A 16974-nucleotide genomic window follows, 5' to 3' on the forward strand; every position below is an offset into this window, starting at 1 on the left:
CTGAGTGCAAGTGATCATCTCCTCTGAATATGGATAGTGACTTTACAAATTACCTCGACTAACCTATACCGCCGCACGGTGACTCTGGGCCGGTAGCCCCTACATAGCCTCGTTATTGTTATGTAATTTTCATGTGTTACTTTTTGATTTGATATTTTTTTAACTTTAGTTTATTTAGTAAATGTTTTCTTAACTCTATTTTTTTTAACTGCATTGTTAGTTAAGGGCTTCTAAGTAAGCATTTCATGATAAGGTCTGCACCTGTTGTATTCGGCGCATATGACAAATACAATTTTATTTTATTTGAATATAAGCCATTGCGACGCCTCCAATAAAAAAAACAATTTTTGCCTGGCATTTTAATATAAATTCTTTAAAGCTATCATAAAACCATGATCAATATGCAAAATTGGTCCCAATGCACCAACCATGGATTATATAATTCTACCGGAAGCAGGGTAGTATAGGAATTTCCGGTTACGTCAGCGTGTCTGGACTCCATTAGGGGGTTGCAGCTGTTGAGAGAAACAACAACAAAAACGGAGCGATTGACGGAACTATCACGGAGTCAGTGCGTTCTCAGCCGGGTTACGAAGTCTAAATTCTGGGAGCTAAAACCTCCTTTCCCACCCGGGGCTTCGCCGGCTTCTAACCACGGCCGCTCTCGGTGAGGAAACTCTGGCCTCCGCTTCCTCCTCCTCCGACTCGGACACCGGCGGAGCGTCGCCGCCCCCACGGAAGAAACACCGAGCCTCGGCGGCGGAGGGAGCAGGAGAGTCCGGGGATTCAACAGTTGCGACAGGCCTTTCTGGAGTTGTTTTGGGACTTGCTACTACTTCTCCACATCACCAAGCCACCTCTGCTATTCACTTTAACCGGACCCTTGTCAACAATCTCAGCGGCAATAACATGCAGTCAAACGGGGCAGGACAGGATTCAGAGCTTTCCTGCCTGAACAGCGCGCAAAACGGGGAGTCATCCTCGGCTGGGGGAACGCACTTCAACGGGCTTCTGGTCAGCACAAACAATGGGAATAGTGTCGGTACCAATAACGGAGCCGGACCGGGCTCAGGGACTTCCACAGCCTCTGGTTCGGAGGTCAGCTCCATGAAAAAGAAGAAACGTCTTTCGCAGTCGGAGGAAGATGTCATCCGATTAATAGGACAACATCTCCACGGGTTAGGGCTAAAGTAAGTTTACACGACGTGTCATTGGAAGGAAAAAACCCTAACATGTCAAAGCACATGATTCATGACATATAATTTATTTGTGAGTTTTTTTTCAAATAGCGAACTGCGTGGTGGCGGTTGATAAAAACGGAATTCTGCGTTTGACAGACAAACATGGGGGAGGGGGTAGTTAGCAAGCTAACGTTAGTCGGAGGAAGAAGGGGTCCATTTTGCACAATACGGAGTGGCTAGGTCGATAGAACCACTGGTCTTCGTTACGATTGTTATTCTGATCTTTTATACAGAATAAAAACTCAAGACAGTTCACAATTTGGTTGGCTACCTTGACACCACACAATAACTTTTTTTCAGAGTAACCTTATAGGGCTAGTTGAATTGCGTGTTGTGAGTTGTATATATATTTTGTTACACGGATGGAAATCGCATTACATCACCTTGAAATCCAGCGAAAGATGCTGCAAAATATATATTGACTTGTGGCTACTAAGGATGTAAATGGCCATAGCTTGTTGTTTGAAATGACCTTATAGATTTCGCCTATTTTATACTATGGCGGCACGGTGTTACGTTAGAATAGTTGTCGGAAATGAAATGCCTGCGTTTTTAGAGGATTGCGCAAAAGTGCGTAGGGAGAACAACTATACCCTGTTTGACAGCGTCAATTTGTTTTCATTCTCCCATGTTTCCCATATTTGGCCCTTTCGATGGCTTGCGTGTTTTCATGACATTGACATTTGGTGTTTACAAAGATAACGTCGATAAAGGAGTTTGCTTGATACATTGCTGTTAACTAGAAAAACAGACTGGGTCAGTGTTTCTTTTGAAACCTTTTGAGCGGCAGTCGTCTTGAACAACAACCATGGTACAGCCTCTTAAACCAGTGGTTATATCTTTCTAACCGCTTATATTATTCTGACGTTGCTATTTGCAGACAAATAAATATGACAGTCTGTCATCCATGTCAACAATGGCAGTAGTGTAAATATGGACACAATCACCATTTATAGCCCCAGATGCAAAGTCAGAGCGATGTTTAACTCGTATCATTATTGGTGGTAGTGAAGAAAAAAATATTGGTGGTAATGGTGGCTCGTGAAGTAATCAGAATGACTTCCCCACTAGGGTATGATTTCATGGCGGCTGTGGAATGCGCGTCTATTCAGCTGTTATAGATTAGAAACGTTGATTGACTCTAATAATAGATAGGAGGAACACAATATTTTGAGCCCTCCATGGCTAAATTGGCCCATGTCACCACCATAATGGACTGTTAATGCAGTGTTTGATAGACCCAGCCTGCTACTGCTCGCCAGTGGAACTGCCATTACAGGAGCTGCTAAGAGAGCCTGTTTGGGTATGTTTATATGGGGGATAAATACATGCATTGTCTGCTATGGATCTGACGCCCCTACATTTCAAATGTGGAATGGAACGTGAGAATGGTGTCCGAACTCAGCAGGGTGACGCTGTAAACACTGCTGCACCACTCTCTTCTTTGATACATGAGGATGATGTCATCATGCTATGTTGTCAGTACAGCCCCACTCCATTTTATCACAGACACCTTTTCAGCACACTTATAGAGATTTACAGAAAAGGTACTCACAGTTGACAGGTCTAGTTTATAATTATAACTGATTATTACTAATGCATTATAACTTATTGCTGGATATGGTTTAGATTATGTTATGCCTGTCTCTCCCTGTCTGTCGGTCCGGTATAACATATCAGTTCCATTGGCTGTCTTCTTGGCCAATGTTAATCTGTTTGCTATGAACGTTTAGGCAATTCATGTTTAATTCGTCTCTCCGTGGTCAATTGATTTTGGGCTGACATTTCAGTTCCTTTACATCTGTACGTTAATATCCGTCTCGTTCAAATGTTCAGCTAACGTTTGCTGTGAACATTGAGGTAATATTTTTATGGCTCCCGAGTGGTGCAGCGGTCTAAGAGGTGTCACTACAGACCCTGGTTCGATCCCGGGCTGTATCACAACTGGCCATGATCGGGGGACCCATAAGGCTGCTCACAATTGGCCCTGTGTCGTCCTGTTTAGGGTTTGGCCGGTGTAGGCTGTCATTGTAAATACTAATTTGTTCTTAACTGATTTGCCTAGTTAAATAAAGGTCAACAAAAATAAAAATGTTTCCCCACTCTCTTCTCTACAGTCAAACAGTGGACCTGCTAATGCAGGAGTCGGGCTGCAGACTGGAACATACCTCAGCCACAAAGTTCCGCAACAACGTCATGGAGGGGGAGTGGGAAAAGGTGGGTCCCACGTTACCATAGTTACACCTCACCTTTAATGTTAGGCATAGCCTGCACACATCTACTTCAAGAGAGTACCTTTAACATGGTTCTGTTACTAAGTATCAATCACATGTACAACACCAACATTAAGCTACATATGGAATACATAAACAGTGCTGTTAATAATCATTTGTGCCAATCAATAAAATATTGGAACTTGTTGATGAAAATATAGGTTGCTAAGTTCCTAGTAGGGATCTTAAAGAGTTGTTAGTGTAATTACTTTCTCTTCTATATTGCCACAATACTCCCTTTCCAAGAGCCTTGGGCTAATAAGGCTTGTAAAAAAAAATCATCATATTTTTTTAATCCCATAAATGTACAGATATTACTGTGCATTATCTGAACTGTAGCCACAAAATGGCTTCACACACCATGACAATGACAGTTATTGACTTCCTCCACTGAGAAAGAGTGTACTTATTGTAGTGGTCAACTGTTTTGATTTGTCGTTTTTGTGGCTTGAAAGTGCTGAGCCAACTATTTGTCTCCCCTCTCTCTCTTTGTTTTGGTCCAGGCTGAGAATGATCTCAACGAGCTGAGGGCACTGATGCATTCTCCCAACGCTATTGTGGTAAGCCCAAACCTGACCTGAATGACAGTCATCAACGCAGTGAAAGGGGACCACGGGTTCTAGAACGGTTCCGTCCCCAACCTGACTGTTCTAGATTAGAAAGTCCCTCCTTTGTGAGGCGGATCCATTCTGACTGGAATTTCAAGTGTTCCGGAATACCTTGGACGGACTGAATGGAATGTTTACAACAGATATCCTCATATATGGGGGTATAGTATCCTGCATTTAATAATTTGCTGGTCAGATGCTAAGTGTATGGAATGATTATCAGTAAAATGTTCCACCAATATTATTATTCAACAAAAACACAGTTGTATAATCACATTGTTAGTGTTTAAAGAATTTTGCATTATTAGTAGCTAGGCTTCATCTAATTGGTGACAGATTTTCATGCAACTATTCAAAAAATCTGCATAAAGAAAATATGTGAATTTCCCCACTAGTAGTGTGTTTCCATCGAACTGACTTGTTGCAGATAAAAATCAGTGCGTGATGACTTAGTGCTCACAATGTACTTTTTCGCTTAATTTTCATGTACGGAATAAAAATCTAATGTTCAATGTGTTTCCATCACATTTTCAACTCTAACGATAGTTTTGTCACAAACTGTTGCGTTAGATAGCAAATGTGCCTACTCTGGTCTTGGCATGTGCACTGTAGCCAACAACTCGCAGATACAGTGCAGGTAGTCTAGTCTACATAATGAGATTATGGATAAGAGCTACAATATTTTTTATTTGTCAAAGCGGCAGTTAAGCATTCATCATCATGTCACCAGAATAAGACCTGTGACATTTTATTGGAAGGGAGCATTGAACTCATACCATGCACTTTCACTACCCTGTGAAGTTCATAACTTTTTTCATCTGTAGCCTAATTTAAACTGCATGTTTTCCCTAGTCGTAGTGGGAGAACACCATGCCATGGCGTGACGCTGAGTTTACTTCGATATGATGGTTATATCAATATCAACATCAATATTTGCTCATAAAGGTGTTTCCACTGCATTTTCTTGAATAATTAATTTTAGACAAAGATCCCACCATATCGAACAAATAAATTGTTGGAATTTATACAATTTTAACGTAACTTCCTGTTTCCACAGCTGTCGTGATATTTGTTAATACGGTATGAGTTTTGTTGCATAAAGACTGTAGATGGAAATGTGGTTAGTGAGTTCATTGTAGATTTTCAGTCAACTGTATGTCTTGTACATTTTATTGTTTTTCTATATATCATCTAATATCCATACATATTCTGGTGGAGCCCTGAGATGGAGCTCATTTGTCATTCGGCTATTCTTCTGAGATTGTAAATGAGGGGAGTCGCCTCTACCACGGGTACAGAGCGTTCAGATGTCATCTAAAGAACACGGAGGACTGCAGCTAGGCTAAATTATGATGATTAGACCTTGCTAGCTCATTAGGAGACAGGATACATTTGAGTCAGACACTCTTATCCAGAGCGAATTAAGTTAGTGCATTCATTTTAAGGTGGTTAGGTGGGACAACCACATCTCAATCATAGTAAGTACATTTTTCTCAATGTAGAATGAAAAGGATAGATCTCAAAATGGTCTCCTGTAGCTTAGTCAAGCACCTGTGGAGTTTTATTCTGGTGAACCAAAGGCTTGTTATTGCACAATTCATTTTAAATCGAGGTAAACTATATCCTGTTTTATGAATGTCTAAAAATGAATAGTCGTTTTCTGCCCTGCCATATAGCAAGAAGGTATGCAAGTTATGTCAAGCTGATTATGGTGGACACTTAACGATGGTAATTTTATATGCCAGAGTCATGGTTATAATTGAAAAGGTCAAACCGTGTTGGTCCTTCTGACAGGTTGTGTGTGTTGTGCACTTGGGCACACGTCTGTCTATGTTAGGGTGCGTTAACTCGTCTGTTGGGCTGTGGCAGGCCCAAGATAAGATGGATTCCTTTAATAATAGGGCTCCCGGGTGGCGCAGCTGTCTAAGGCACTGCATCTCATTGCTAGAGGCATCACTACAGATCCTGGTTTAATTCCGGGCTGTATCACCACCAGCCGTGATTGGGAGTCCCATAGGGCGGCGCATAATTGGCCCAGCGTCATCTGGCTTTGGCCAGGGTAGGCCATCATTGTAAATAAGAATTTGTTCTTAACTGACTTGCCTAGTTAAATAAAGGTTAAATAAATAAAAAATACCATAAATGTCAGCACTGACCAAAATACCCAGACTGGTTAACGCTCTTGTTTGTGGTCACAAGTATTAAGTTAGAGGAAGTGGCTAGTTACAGCTGGCACTGTGAGGTCTCTGGGGTTAAGCCAAGGCCTACCACATGACACCAAGGCCAACCAATACCCCCCCAGTTCACTGTCACCATGGTAATGCTGCCTGTCACTCAAATGATATCGGTATGAGCAAAGATGATCTATGTGGGACTGACAGCTCTAATAATGGGCATAAATGTCCACGAAGGCGGAAAGCATGCAGGACGAGGCGAGAACATTCTAGCCAACTAGTTTCACGTTTTTTTTGTTGTATGTACGGGATACACATGGTATGCATCGTCCAACGAAATGCTTACTTGCAGGTTCCTTATCGACAATGCGATAGGAAATAAAGTAAATGGCAGTAGAATAGAATAACATTTTTAGCATAAGGATAATACAGGAAGGCACAATTTATACTCCAATATTTACATGTGTTTTGGGGTTGGGGGGGCAGTGTATAAACTGAACAGTATAATAAGAGTCTGGTGTGCGCTAAGGTGAGGAGAATCAGAGCAGGTGGTCAGTCCAGCTCAAGTGTTCAGCAGTCTGATGGCTTGTAGATAGAAACTGTCTCTGAGCCTGTTGGAATCAGACCTCATGCTCCGATACCGGCTGCCCCATGCTAAGGGAGAGAACAGCTTGTGTTTGGGGTCCTTGATGATGCTGCGTGCCTTCCATCGGGCACCGTTTTGAGTAGATTACCTGGATGGGTTGGAGCACGGTCCCAGTGATGTACTGGGCTGTCTTCACCAGCTGCTGGAGGGCCTTGTGGTTGTGGATGGCGCAATTGCTCTACCAGGCCGTGATTGTCCAGCTGTAGTAATTAGAGATGACCTGGGTCGGCATGCCAGATTTCTTCAGCCGCCTTAGGAAGTAGAGCTGCTGTTGCGCCCTCTGGACGAGTGGTGGTGTTTCATGACAAATGGACGCAGAGGAACTTAACTTGTGACTCTACCGTTGATGTGGATCGGGGCATGTTCCCTCTGCTTCCTGAAGTCAAAAATAAACTCCTTAGTTTTCCTGACGTTGAGTGAGAGGTTGTTGTCATGACACCACAATGCCAGTTCACTTACCACCTTTTATAGGTTGACTCGTCATTGTTGTTTATCAGGTCAGCAAACTTGATGTTTGTGTCGTTTAAAGCCACGCAGTTGTGGGTGAACAGGGAGTACAGCAGAGGACTGAGGACACACCCCTGGGGGGCCCCTTTGTTAAGACTTTGTGTAAACAACAGGCACAACTCTGATATAATTTTTTTTTCTTTTTCTAAGTTGCCGGAATGCCACGTATATAAATGCATTTGTAACAACCTAAATATGGAACTTCTATCCGATCAAATAAGCCTTGCGTAGGAAATTAGCAATAACATTTTATGTTGACCAAATTCAACTCTGTCATTGACCTCCATACCAATAATCCCCACTTCCTCTGCTTCTCGCTGTATTTTCGCTCGGACAGATCTTGGGGCGGAGTCAAGCCTCTCACTTTGCCTCTTTCTTTCTGGTATGAGTGCCTGCACCCTTTGAAGCACAGGATCAGAGGCGTTATGTTTTGAAATTAGTTAATTAGTATTAATCTGAAATCTGTTGGTCAGGATTCTGGGCTCCCAACGCTTTTTATGAAACCCTTTTATCGCCACTTGCTTACTTCATTTGTTTCTCCTCTCTCTCCTTTTTACTCATCTTTTTCTTCCCCCTTTTCTCTCTCATCCTTTCCCTTTGTCTACATTATCTATCAACCCCCCCCTCCTCCCCCTCTCTCAATTTCTCCCATTTCTTCGGCTCTCTCCACCTCCTACTCCACCTTTCTCTCTTCTCCTTCATCTACCCCTCTCCTTCCCTCTTTCTCTGTAGCGTATGAAGTTCCTGCTCCTGCAGCAGAAGTATCTGGAGTACCTGGAGGACGGGAAGGTTCTCGAGGCTCTGCAGGTGCTCAGGGGAGAGCTCACGCCGCTCAAGTACAACACGGACCGCATCCATGTTCTCAGCGGGTACGCCATTACCTATCAATCACTTTAATCATCGGATGATTCAATCGATCAGTGAACACACGTGCTCCACACAGTCAGTCAGTATGGCATTACTGTTTCTACCAATCATATCAATCTGCTGTCTGATCAATCTGTGCAAACAGCATCCTCAGTGGGTTTGCCTGTCTATCAATCGCACCATTTACATAAGTCAACACGTAAGTCAATCATCAACTGTTACACTGTCGAGTACAACTCGGGACAGGATCCAAATATTCAGCGGGTAAATAAAATAATCCGCATGCTCACTAAGTATGCCAGTCTGTTTCTCAAGCAGTCAGTGGAAACCTACATTTATCAAGAAAAACGAACAACCAAATTTGCGTCAGTGGTTGATCAGTCACATTGTCAAATCAAATTTTATTGATCACATACATGTGATTAGCAGATGTTATTGCGGGTGTAGCTAAATGCTTGTCCATCTAACTCCGACAGTGCAGTAATATCTAACAAGTAATATCTAACAAATTACACACAATATACCCAATACACACATCTAAGTAGGTATGAATTAAAACTATATACATATAGACGAATTATGTCAGAGCGGCACGGACTAAGATAGTGGAATAGTATGGAATACAGTAAATACATATGAGATGAGTGAGTTCAATGTGGCTTTGGAGTAATAACCAGCGTATACAGGTTAATATTATGTTAATATTACTGTTATTAGAGGTCATGCATAACAAGTATTTGCCCAGTGGAGTATGTTGTAGTCTGACTGTTTTTTTGTTTTGTGTAGGTATCTGATGTGTAGCCATGCAGAGGACCTGCGCGCCAAGGCAGAGTGGGACGGCAAAGGCGCAAATTCACGCTGCCGACTGCTGGACAAGCTACAGAGTGAGAACACTGGCCACATTCCACCACTCACACACACACACACACACACATTTCATATAAACACAAAAATACACACGCTACATCACATACAGCCTCATGACACCGTATACACAAAGTCAAACAGGGCTTCACAGGGGTCTAGGGATGCACTTCAGACTGGATTATAGTTTGACTCCTGTCTCTTGTCCTTCTCTCCAACCCACTCCCTCTCCAGCGTACCTGCCCCCGTCGGTGATGCTTCCCCCACGCCGACTGCAGACCCTGCTGAGACAGGCTGTGGAGCTGCAGAGGGACCGCTGCCTCTACCACAACACCAAACTGGACAGCAGCCTGGACTCTGTCTCCCTGCTCCTGGACCACGTCTGCAGCCGGTCAGCAACACACTCAGGGTGACATTTTCTGCCAAACACAGCTGAAATGTGCAAAAAACTAAACTTGAAAACCTCTCCTTTTTACGATGCCTACTGTAGACATCGGTAAAGATGGAGGCAATAATTTATGCGGATATAAAGAAAAGCATGTGTTTAAATACAGGGTCTTTGTGTGTGTGATACAGAGCTTTCCTGACCTCTTGACCTGACCTGGAAAAACTCAACAGCCTAGATCAGTTGCATGTAATGTAATAGCGATCTGCAATATTTTTGGAATGCTACGATGTTTTTTGGTTTCAGAAATGTTGCGCACTGCAAGAGTCGTAAAGTGAACAGAAAAGATCACCCTCAATCACTTACTACATACATTTATCTGTCACATGCTTTGTGAACAACAGGTGTAGAAAAACAGTGAAATGCTCACTTACGGGTCCTTTTCCAACAATACAGAGTTAGTTTAAAAAATATATATGTTTTTAATAGGGACACAAGGAATAAATTACCAACGCCCATCAGTAGCCTCTATCCTCTCTTCTTCATTCTTTACCTTGTTCTCTCTGTCCCTCTCCACTGTCCTTCATTTTCTTCTTTCTCTCCCCTTTTATTTGACCGATTGACCTTGGTTGACCTCTCTCCTGGTTGGCACTGTCCACAGGAAGCAGTTCCCGTGCTACACGCAGCAGATCCTCACAGAGCACTGTAACGAGGTGTGGTTTTGTAAGTTCTCCAACAACGGCACCAAGCTGGCCACCGGCTCCAAAGACACCACCGTCATCATCTGGCAGGTGGACCCTGTGAGTACCACACTGAGCCCATATCCCCCACACCATCTGCTGTGTACATTCCCACTATATGCCTTATAGGAGTCATCTACTGTCTTTCCGTTAGTGCTTTACGCTAACCCAGAGCCTGGTGTCTGTGTGTGTGCTGTCTAGGAGAGCCACCAGTTGAAGCTGCTGCGGACCTTAGAGGGCCATGCCTACGGTGTGTCCTACCTGGCCTGGAGCCCTGACGACGCCTACCTGATCGCCTGCGGACCCGATGACTGCTCCGAACTCTGGCTCTGGAACGTCCAGGTATGGCAACACACACACATACGTACACACACACCCCGGGTGGAAAAACAGTATGTTAGTGCAGGTAAAAAAATCTGTATAGGCATAGACTCCAGCCGTCCAGGACAGGCAGGTTGATTGAATTAATTAATTAGTTAAATAAATAGAAACACATCAATTAATGTAATTTATTGGTCAGAGTCCCTGATTTAGATGGGCCTGCTTTTTTTAAACCTTTTTCTCCCCAATTTCGTGATATCCAATTGGTAGTTAGTCTTGTCTCATCGCTGCAACTCCCGTACGGACTTGGGACAGGCGAAGGGTGAGGGCCATGCGTCCCCCGAAACACGACCCAGCCGACCCACACTGCTTCTTGATTCAATGCCCACTTAACCCAGAAGCCAGCCGCACCAATGTGTCGGAGGAAACACCGTACACCTGACGACTGTGTCAGCGTGCACTGCGCCCGGCCCGCCACAGGAGTCGCTAGTGCGCGATGGAACAAGGACATCCCTGCTGGCCAAACCCTCCCCTAACTCGGACGACGCTGGGCCAATTGTGCGCTGCCCCATGGGTCTCCCGGTCACGGCCGGCTGCGACAGAGCCTGGATTCGAACCCAGAATCTCTAGTGGTACAGCTAGCACTGCGATGCAGTGCCTTAGACCACTGCGCCACTCGGGAGACCCATGGGCCTGTTAAAAACAGCCGTGCAGTAGACATCCAGGCTGGGAACTCTTCAGTGTCGTGTACTGACTGAGTGGTGTTTGTGCCCTGGTGGGTAGACGGGCGAGTTGCGGACCAAGATGAGCCAGTCCCACGAGGACAGTCTGACCAGTGTGGCCTGGAACCCTGACGGGAAACGCTTTGTCACCGGGGGACAGAGGGGGCAGTTCTACCAGTGTGTAAGTATTGTAAAAGGAGTATGTGTGTATTAGTGTGTTTTACCAGTTTGCTGTGTGTGTGATCTATCCACCAGATATACCAGTGTCAGTTGGTTCTTCCAGTTTGTCCTGCCAGTGTGTGAGTAGTGGGTAGGATACAGGACAGGAGGAATTAATTATACTGCAGCGAGGAGGGACTAATACAGTACAGTAAATGGACAGACTACTTTTAGATATGCACCTTCACTTCTTATTGATTAGCTGACTAGACAAGAACCTGCTGACCTTCAGAACAGAGACTGTCAGGATCTAGTATATTACAAACTGTGTATTTGTGTGTCTGAATCTGTCTGATTTTCTACCTGTTTCTGGCCTGTGTGTGTGATTGCCAGGACCTGGATGGTAACCTGTTGGACTCGTGGGAGGGCGTGCGTGTGCAGTGCCTCTGGTGTGTGGGGGACGGCAGGACGGTGCTAGCGTCAGACACTCACCAGCGGATCCGGGGTTACAACTTTGAGGACCTAACGGACAGAAACATGTGAGGGCTGCGGTTTCTCCCCGTACCAGATCACAATTTACCCTCCTGACTATTATTCAGTAGATTAACAACAACAAAATGGTTCAGAAGTCTTAGTAATAAATGGTTTATACATTCATGGTTTATACATGCATAATGAATACATGAACAAATTATACATGAATTACTAACTGTTTACTACTTTTTATTCATGTTTTATAAATAGATTATTAACAGACCTAAAGGAAGCGTTACTGGACCAAGTAATACCTTCAGAATGACTCATCTTAATTATGAAGTTGTCTATATACAGATATCATTGAACAGAACACAGATCAGTGATTGATCTATGTTGTGAATTCCTCTTTTACAGAGTTCAGGAGGACCATCCTATCATGTCTTTCACTGTTTCCAAGAACGGAAGATTAGCTTTGTTAAATGTAGCAACTCAGGTGAATGGGGAGAGGGTGCTATACTTGAATACTGAAAGGACTGTACCAGCGGTATTCTGTGTGTGTGTGTGTTTGTTTGTGGACTAGTGTCTGTTTGTGTGAGGGAGATGGAAGAGAATGTACCAGTACTAATGGCTGTGTTTAGTGTCTAACTGCTCCCTCTCCTTCCTCCCCTCCTCCCTCCATTCTCCCCCCACAGGGAGTGCATCTTTGGGACCTGCAGGACCGAGTGTTGGTGAGGAAGTACCAAGGTGTGACCCAGGGCTTCTACACCATCCACTCCTGCTTCGGAGGCCACAATGAAGACTTCATTGCCAGCGGCAGCGAAGGTACCACCCACAGACCCAACAGCAGCCATTTTAGGCACTCCTCAAGTTTAGGATTAGTGTTGTAGTTGTTGAGCCCTACAACAAACGTGTTCACCACTGTGTCCCTCACTATGGGTGTGTCCCAATTATCGGGGCTCAACCCATGTCTCCATCTCTCACATGCATAAGCACACAAATACAGCAACCTTTTCAGCATATCATAGGAAGGTTGACATAAGGCTGATATTTTCTATATTAATACCATTGTACCCCCCCCCCTCTCTCTTACACTTCCCCCCCCAAGACCATAAGGTCTATATCTGGCACCGACGCAGTGAGCTGCCCATCGCTGAGCTAACAGGGCACACTCGCACAGTCAACTGCGTTAGCTGGAACCCCGCCATCCCAGGCCTCATGGCCTCCGCCTCAGACGACGGCACTGTGCGTGTCTGGGGCCCCGCACCCTTCCTCGACACACAGGTGGTCGACGGGCTCAACGGTAAATACCGCTAGCATTTTGTTAGGTCAATGACCGTAGTAAGGCCGTAAGTTCAATGGCTGTAGAAAGGCCAAAAGTTTTACAGGTAATTATGTCATTCTCATCTCTCCCCAGAGAACTGCAGCAACATGGACAGTTGATGGTGACGTTGGAATGGAAAACTTATTCTCTTTTACAACAAGAAATAAAACCAACAAACAACAAATAAACATCAAAACGAGAACGAAATCCAAAACCTGACAAAACAAAACAGAGAAAAGTAAATCAATTGTCTCATGACCGGGCAAAACTATGGAGGTGAGGATGAAAACATCATCCAAAGCCAGAACCAGTGACTTGGAAGACCAGTGACCTGGGAAATCCATCTGATCCATTACTCCCTGCTGGCTTCCTCCACCCCACCAAGGCCACAGCCACACCAGGGGCTCTCCCCTGAATATTCCTCTGGAAACCCACCTCTTCCCTGGGCCTCAGGCCCAGCATCACGCCCCTGATCCCTTCAGACAGCCATTTCAGACCATCTACACGGATTGGACTGCGTCTGTCATCTGTCTCTCACCTACCCGTGTGTGTCCATGGGGAGGGTGGTGGGGTGTTAAAAGGGTTGAGGGGGTTATAGCAACTCTTCCGTTTATTCGTTTTTCTGTTCTCCTTTCGCTCCTTTCTTCGCACTTGAGTTGTTGGACGAAAGCAGAAAATCAACACAAAACCAACCAACCGACAAAGAAAAACTCAAAGGCTATGCTTACTTTGGATTTTTTTACGATAGTCATAGCATTCTTATTGTTATCATTTAACAGATGAATCCTAGGTTTGAACTAGGAGTAGTGGCCGTGGAGTGCTTTAGTGTGAAGAATACTCTCTCTCAATTTGGAAAAGCTATTTTTATCCCTTGTTTGAAGTCTAACACGGACACACTCGCGCCAATGTCCCCCGAGTCGCACCCTCTGACTCCCCCTATCTCCCGCTTCCGAGCTTAAGCTATGAACCGCACAGCTCACAGTTCCACTAGATCTGCCTGTTGGGTGGGGGTAAAGGTCAGCTGTCAAAGGTGAGAGGTCAGTGGTAGCTGGTGTAGTGTGGTTGCGTCACTGCTGTAGGGCCAAGTGTGAAGCAGTCCTCGTGTTGAATATCTCTAAGAATGACATACTCTTGGATGTAGAGGTCTGTACATGCAACTATTGCCGTACACTGAGGACTGCACCTGTCCTTCCTGTGTGTGGGTGAGCGAGCTTGTGTGTGTGGGTGAACTTCTGTGTGTTTGTTTAGGTGAGTGAATGCAAGGGCATGCACACCAGCAGAAGATCATGCTTTCCCCTCCTCCCCCAGTGAAATTATAAAGAGGATTTTAATCCCATTCAGAATTAATCCAAAACCCCAGAGCGACCTCTATCTGTGGAACAAAGAATACTTGAGAGCCATTTTGTAGAAACAATTTTTTTTTTTTTTTTTACTTGGGCTTTTCTTTTTACATTTGACTTTGCTTTTTAAAATATTTCTCCTTAACAACACCTACCATTGGAATGGCACTGAGATACCGGAGTTGGATCAATTTTGTGGGAAAATTCACAGAGTTCACAGACTTTACAGAGTTTTCCCCTTTACACAAACACCCTCGCCTGTCCCCCCCAGACACACCCCCACATGTACACCCAAAACACGCCGCTGAGGTCTACCCCTAGTCGCACCTGCAAATGCTCAATTCCAATATAACCTGCTCTTAGCTCCCACTTTGACAGAGCTGGATAGGTATAGGCAAGGTTTTATGGGTGGAAGTGATCATTTTGGAATCTAGCTCACGCCACACTTCCATGCACCCTACACAGTACACAGTAGTACACCATTCTTAATGTTAAGCATACAGAACCAAACACAACCTCCCACATATACACAGGCATAGCTGCTCCATCTTACATAGGCTTACAGCCCTTACTGAGCAAGACTGATTTCTGCACAACACCCCTTTCTCTCCAGCCAAGTCCTCCTTTTCAGTGATGAAGGCACCATACAGAGCTTTCTTCCTCCCAATTCGGGGTATGTAATGACTATTTGCTATGGACTGATATTAAATGTTTAAAAAGAACGCTTTTCTGTCAGTTTTTATGAAATATTTTCTTACTTTAATTTTTTGTTCTCATATCATTTCATTCTCTCTCCCTGTATTATCATATTAAAATATAACCAGACAACTGGTGTCCTATATTTTTTTTAAATTCATCTTATGATTAGTTTTGTCTTTTGGGTTTCATTTTTACTTATCCACTACTTCTTACATATTAATAGTGAATATGCACAGTAACACTCATGCCAATATGAGTGGGGTGAGTTATGTTTTGGGAGTGTGTTACCTTAAGAATCAGGTTTAAAATGTCCACCCCTCGCCTTTTAAAAGTGAGACATTGTGCAGTGATTCAATACCCGTGTCTCTGTGGAATATGTCCAGGACAGAAAAATTCTTGCTTTTTTTGTGCCACTGTTGGTTGCGTTTGCCGTTTCTACCCCTACCAAAATCAAAGCACTTGAGACTCAATAGTGGCTCTGTAGGTGTGTGAGATTCCATGATCTGTGTTTCACATTCTGGAATGGTGCTTTTCCCATTCTAGAACCTTCCATCTCTTGGACCCCTGAATGGACTTGAACTGCCCATCCACACCTTATGTCATGTCTGAGGAGTTGAGGCAAATAAAAAGTGAAGGACCCAAAAGCTTTCACAAAGTTATAATTCACCTGCTAGTGACATATGCTATGTCTGAATGCAACTTGGTGTCTACTCTTCCTTTGTCTTGGAGTTTCTAGGACTGTTTATGATTTGATACTAATAACTATCTTATTTCTCTCTCTGGAGGTGGTGGGGCTGGGTGGGGGAGTAAGCGTTTACGGTAGCAGATTAAAAGAGTAATTGGGGGACGGGGATCTGTTTGCGTTGTTTTATTTACAAAAGTGATTGTACTGTTTTGTATCGATGTGTAGGAGAAGTGTTCTGTGGATATTTTCAATAAAGCTTTCAGGGTTTTGAAAAAGAGCTGTGGCCCAACATGGAAGTATCAAGGGGCTGGATTACAGATATGGGATCAGTTTACATTATCCAATCCTATCCACAGTTCCACATAATCATGAGGGAGTACAGAGCTAAACTGACCTTTAGGTTTGTGTAAAGAGGCAACATGTCTTGACAGACAGGAAAGTTTGAGTTCTCAGACTGAAAGGAGCTCTCCAATTTCCTGTGTTTAACTTTGTTTGTACTGTTGACTGGTTCACACACTTGAACATTTGATGACACTTGGTGTAATTCAGAGAAACAGCATGGCAGCAAAGAGGCATAGTGTGTGCATCAGAGGGGATCAAATGCCAAATTTGGGGATAAACAAGAACTGTTACCAATAAATTGTGACTATTTTAAGTTAATCTTGTTTGAAATACATTTCTAATTTGAGGTGCCTTTGTGAAGTCGTTTTCTCCACGTATTATACAGGCCATAGAGAAATTGCATAATCTCCAACTATAGACCTTTGTCTCCATTCCTCTTTACATTAGCTCACCACCGCCACCAGGTGGGAAATTATATGCTTGCAATAACATTTAATGGCATTTTATTTACATAACATAGCCTACATTCAACAGTCTATGGTTCAATGCTGAAATACTCAAGACAATATTCAAAGATTATTCATTTGTTTTACCTTTTCCTCC

At 43.8% G+C, this 16974-nt stretch overlaps 1 protein-coding gene across 1 annotated transcript; it reads left to right on the forward strand.

Annotated features, from left to right (window-relative positions):
- Positions 1–621: 621 nt before the first annotated feature.
- On the forward strand, positions 622–16689 carry LOC120023972 (WD repeat-containing protein 26-like; the record flags this gene model as incomplete). The annotated part of the gene is made up of 14 exons (XM_038968069.1): positions 622–1190; positions 3359–3458; positions 4018–4074; positions 8182–8318; positions 9103–9200; positions 9415–9571; positions 10227–10365; positions 10507–10647; positions 11410–11529; positions 11901–12046; positions 12399–12477; positions 12677–12806; positions 13090–13284; positions 13399–16689. Coding segments are annotated over 14 exons (2094 nt in total), but the record flags the coding sequence as incomplete, so codon positions are not given.
- Between the last annotated feature and the right edge of the window lie 285 nt (positions 16690–16974).

Source organism: Salvelinus namaycush, chromosome 29 (assembly GCF_016432855.1).
Source record: "Salvelinus namaycush isolate Seneca chromosome 29, SaNama_1.0, whole genome shotgun sequence".
In the NCBI taxonomy this organism is placed as follows: Eukaryota; Metazoa; Chordata; class Actinopteri; order Salmoniformes; family Salmonidae; genus Salvelinus; species Salvelinus namaycush.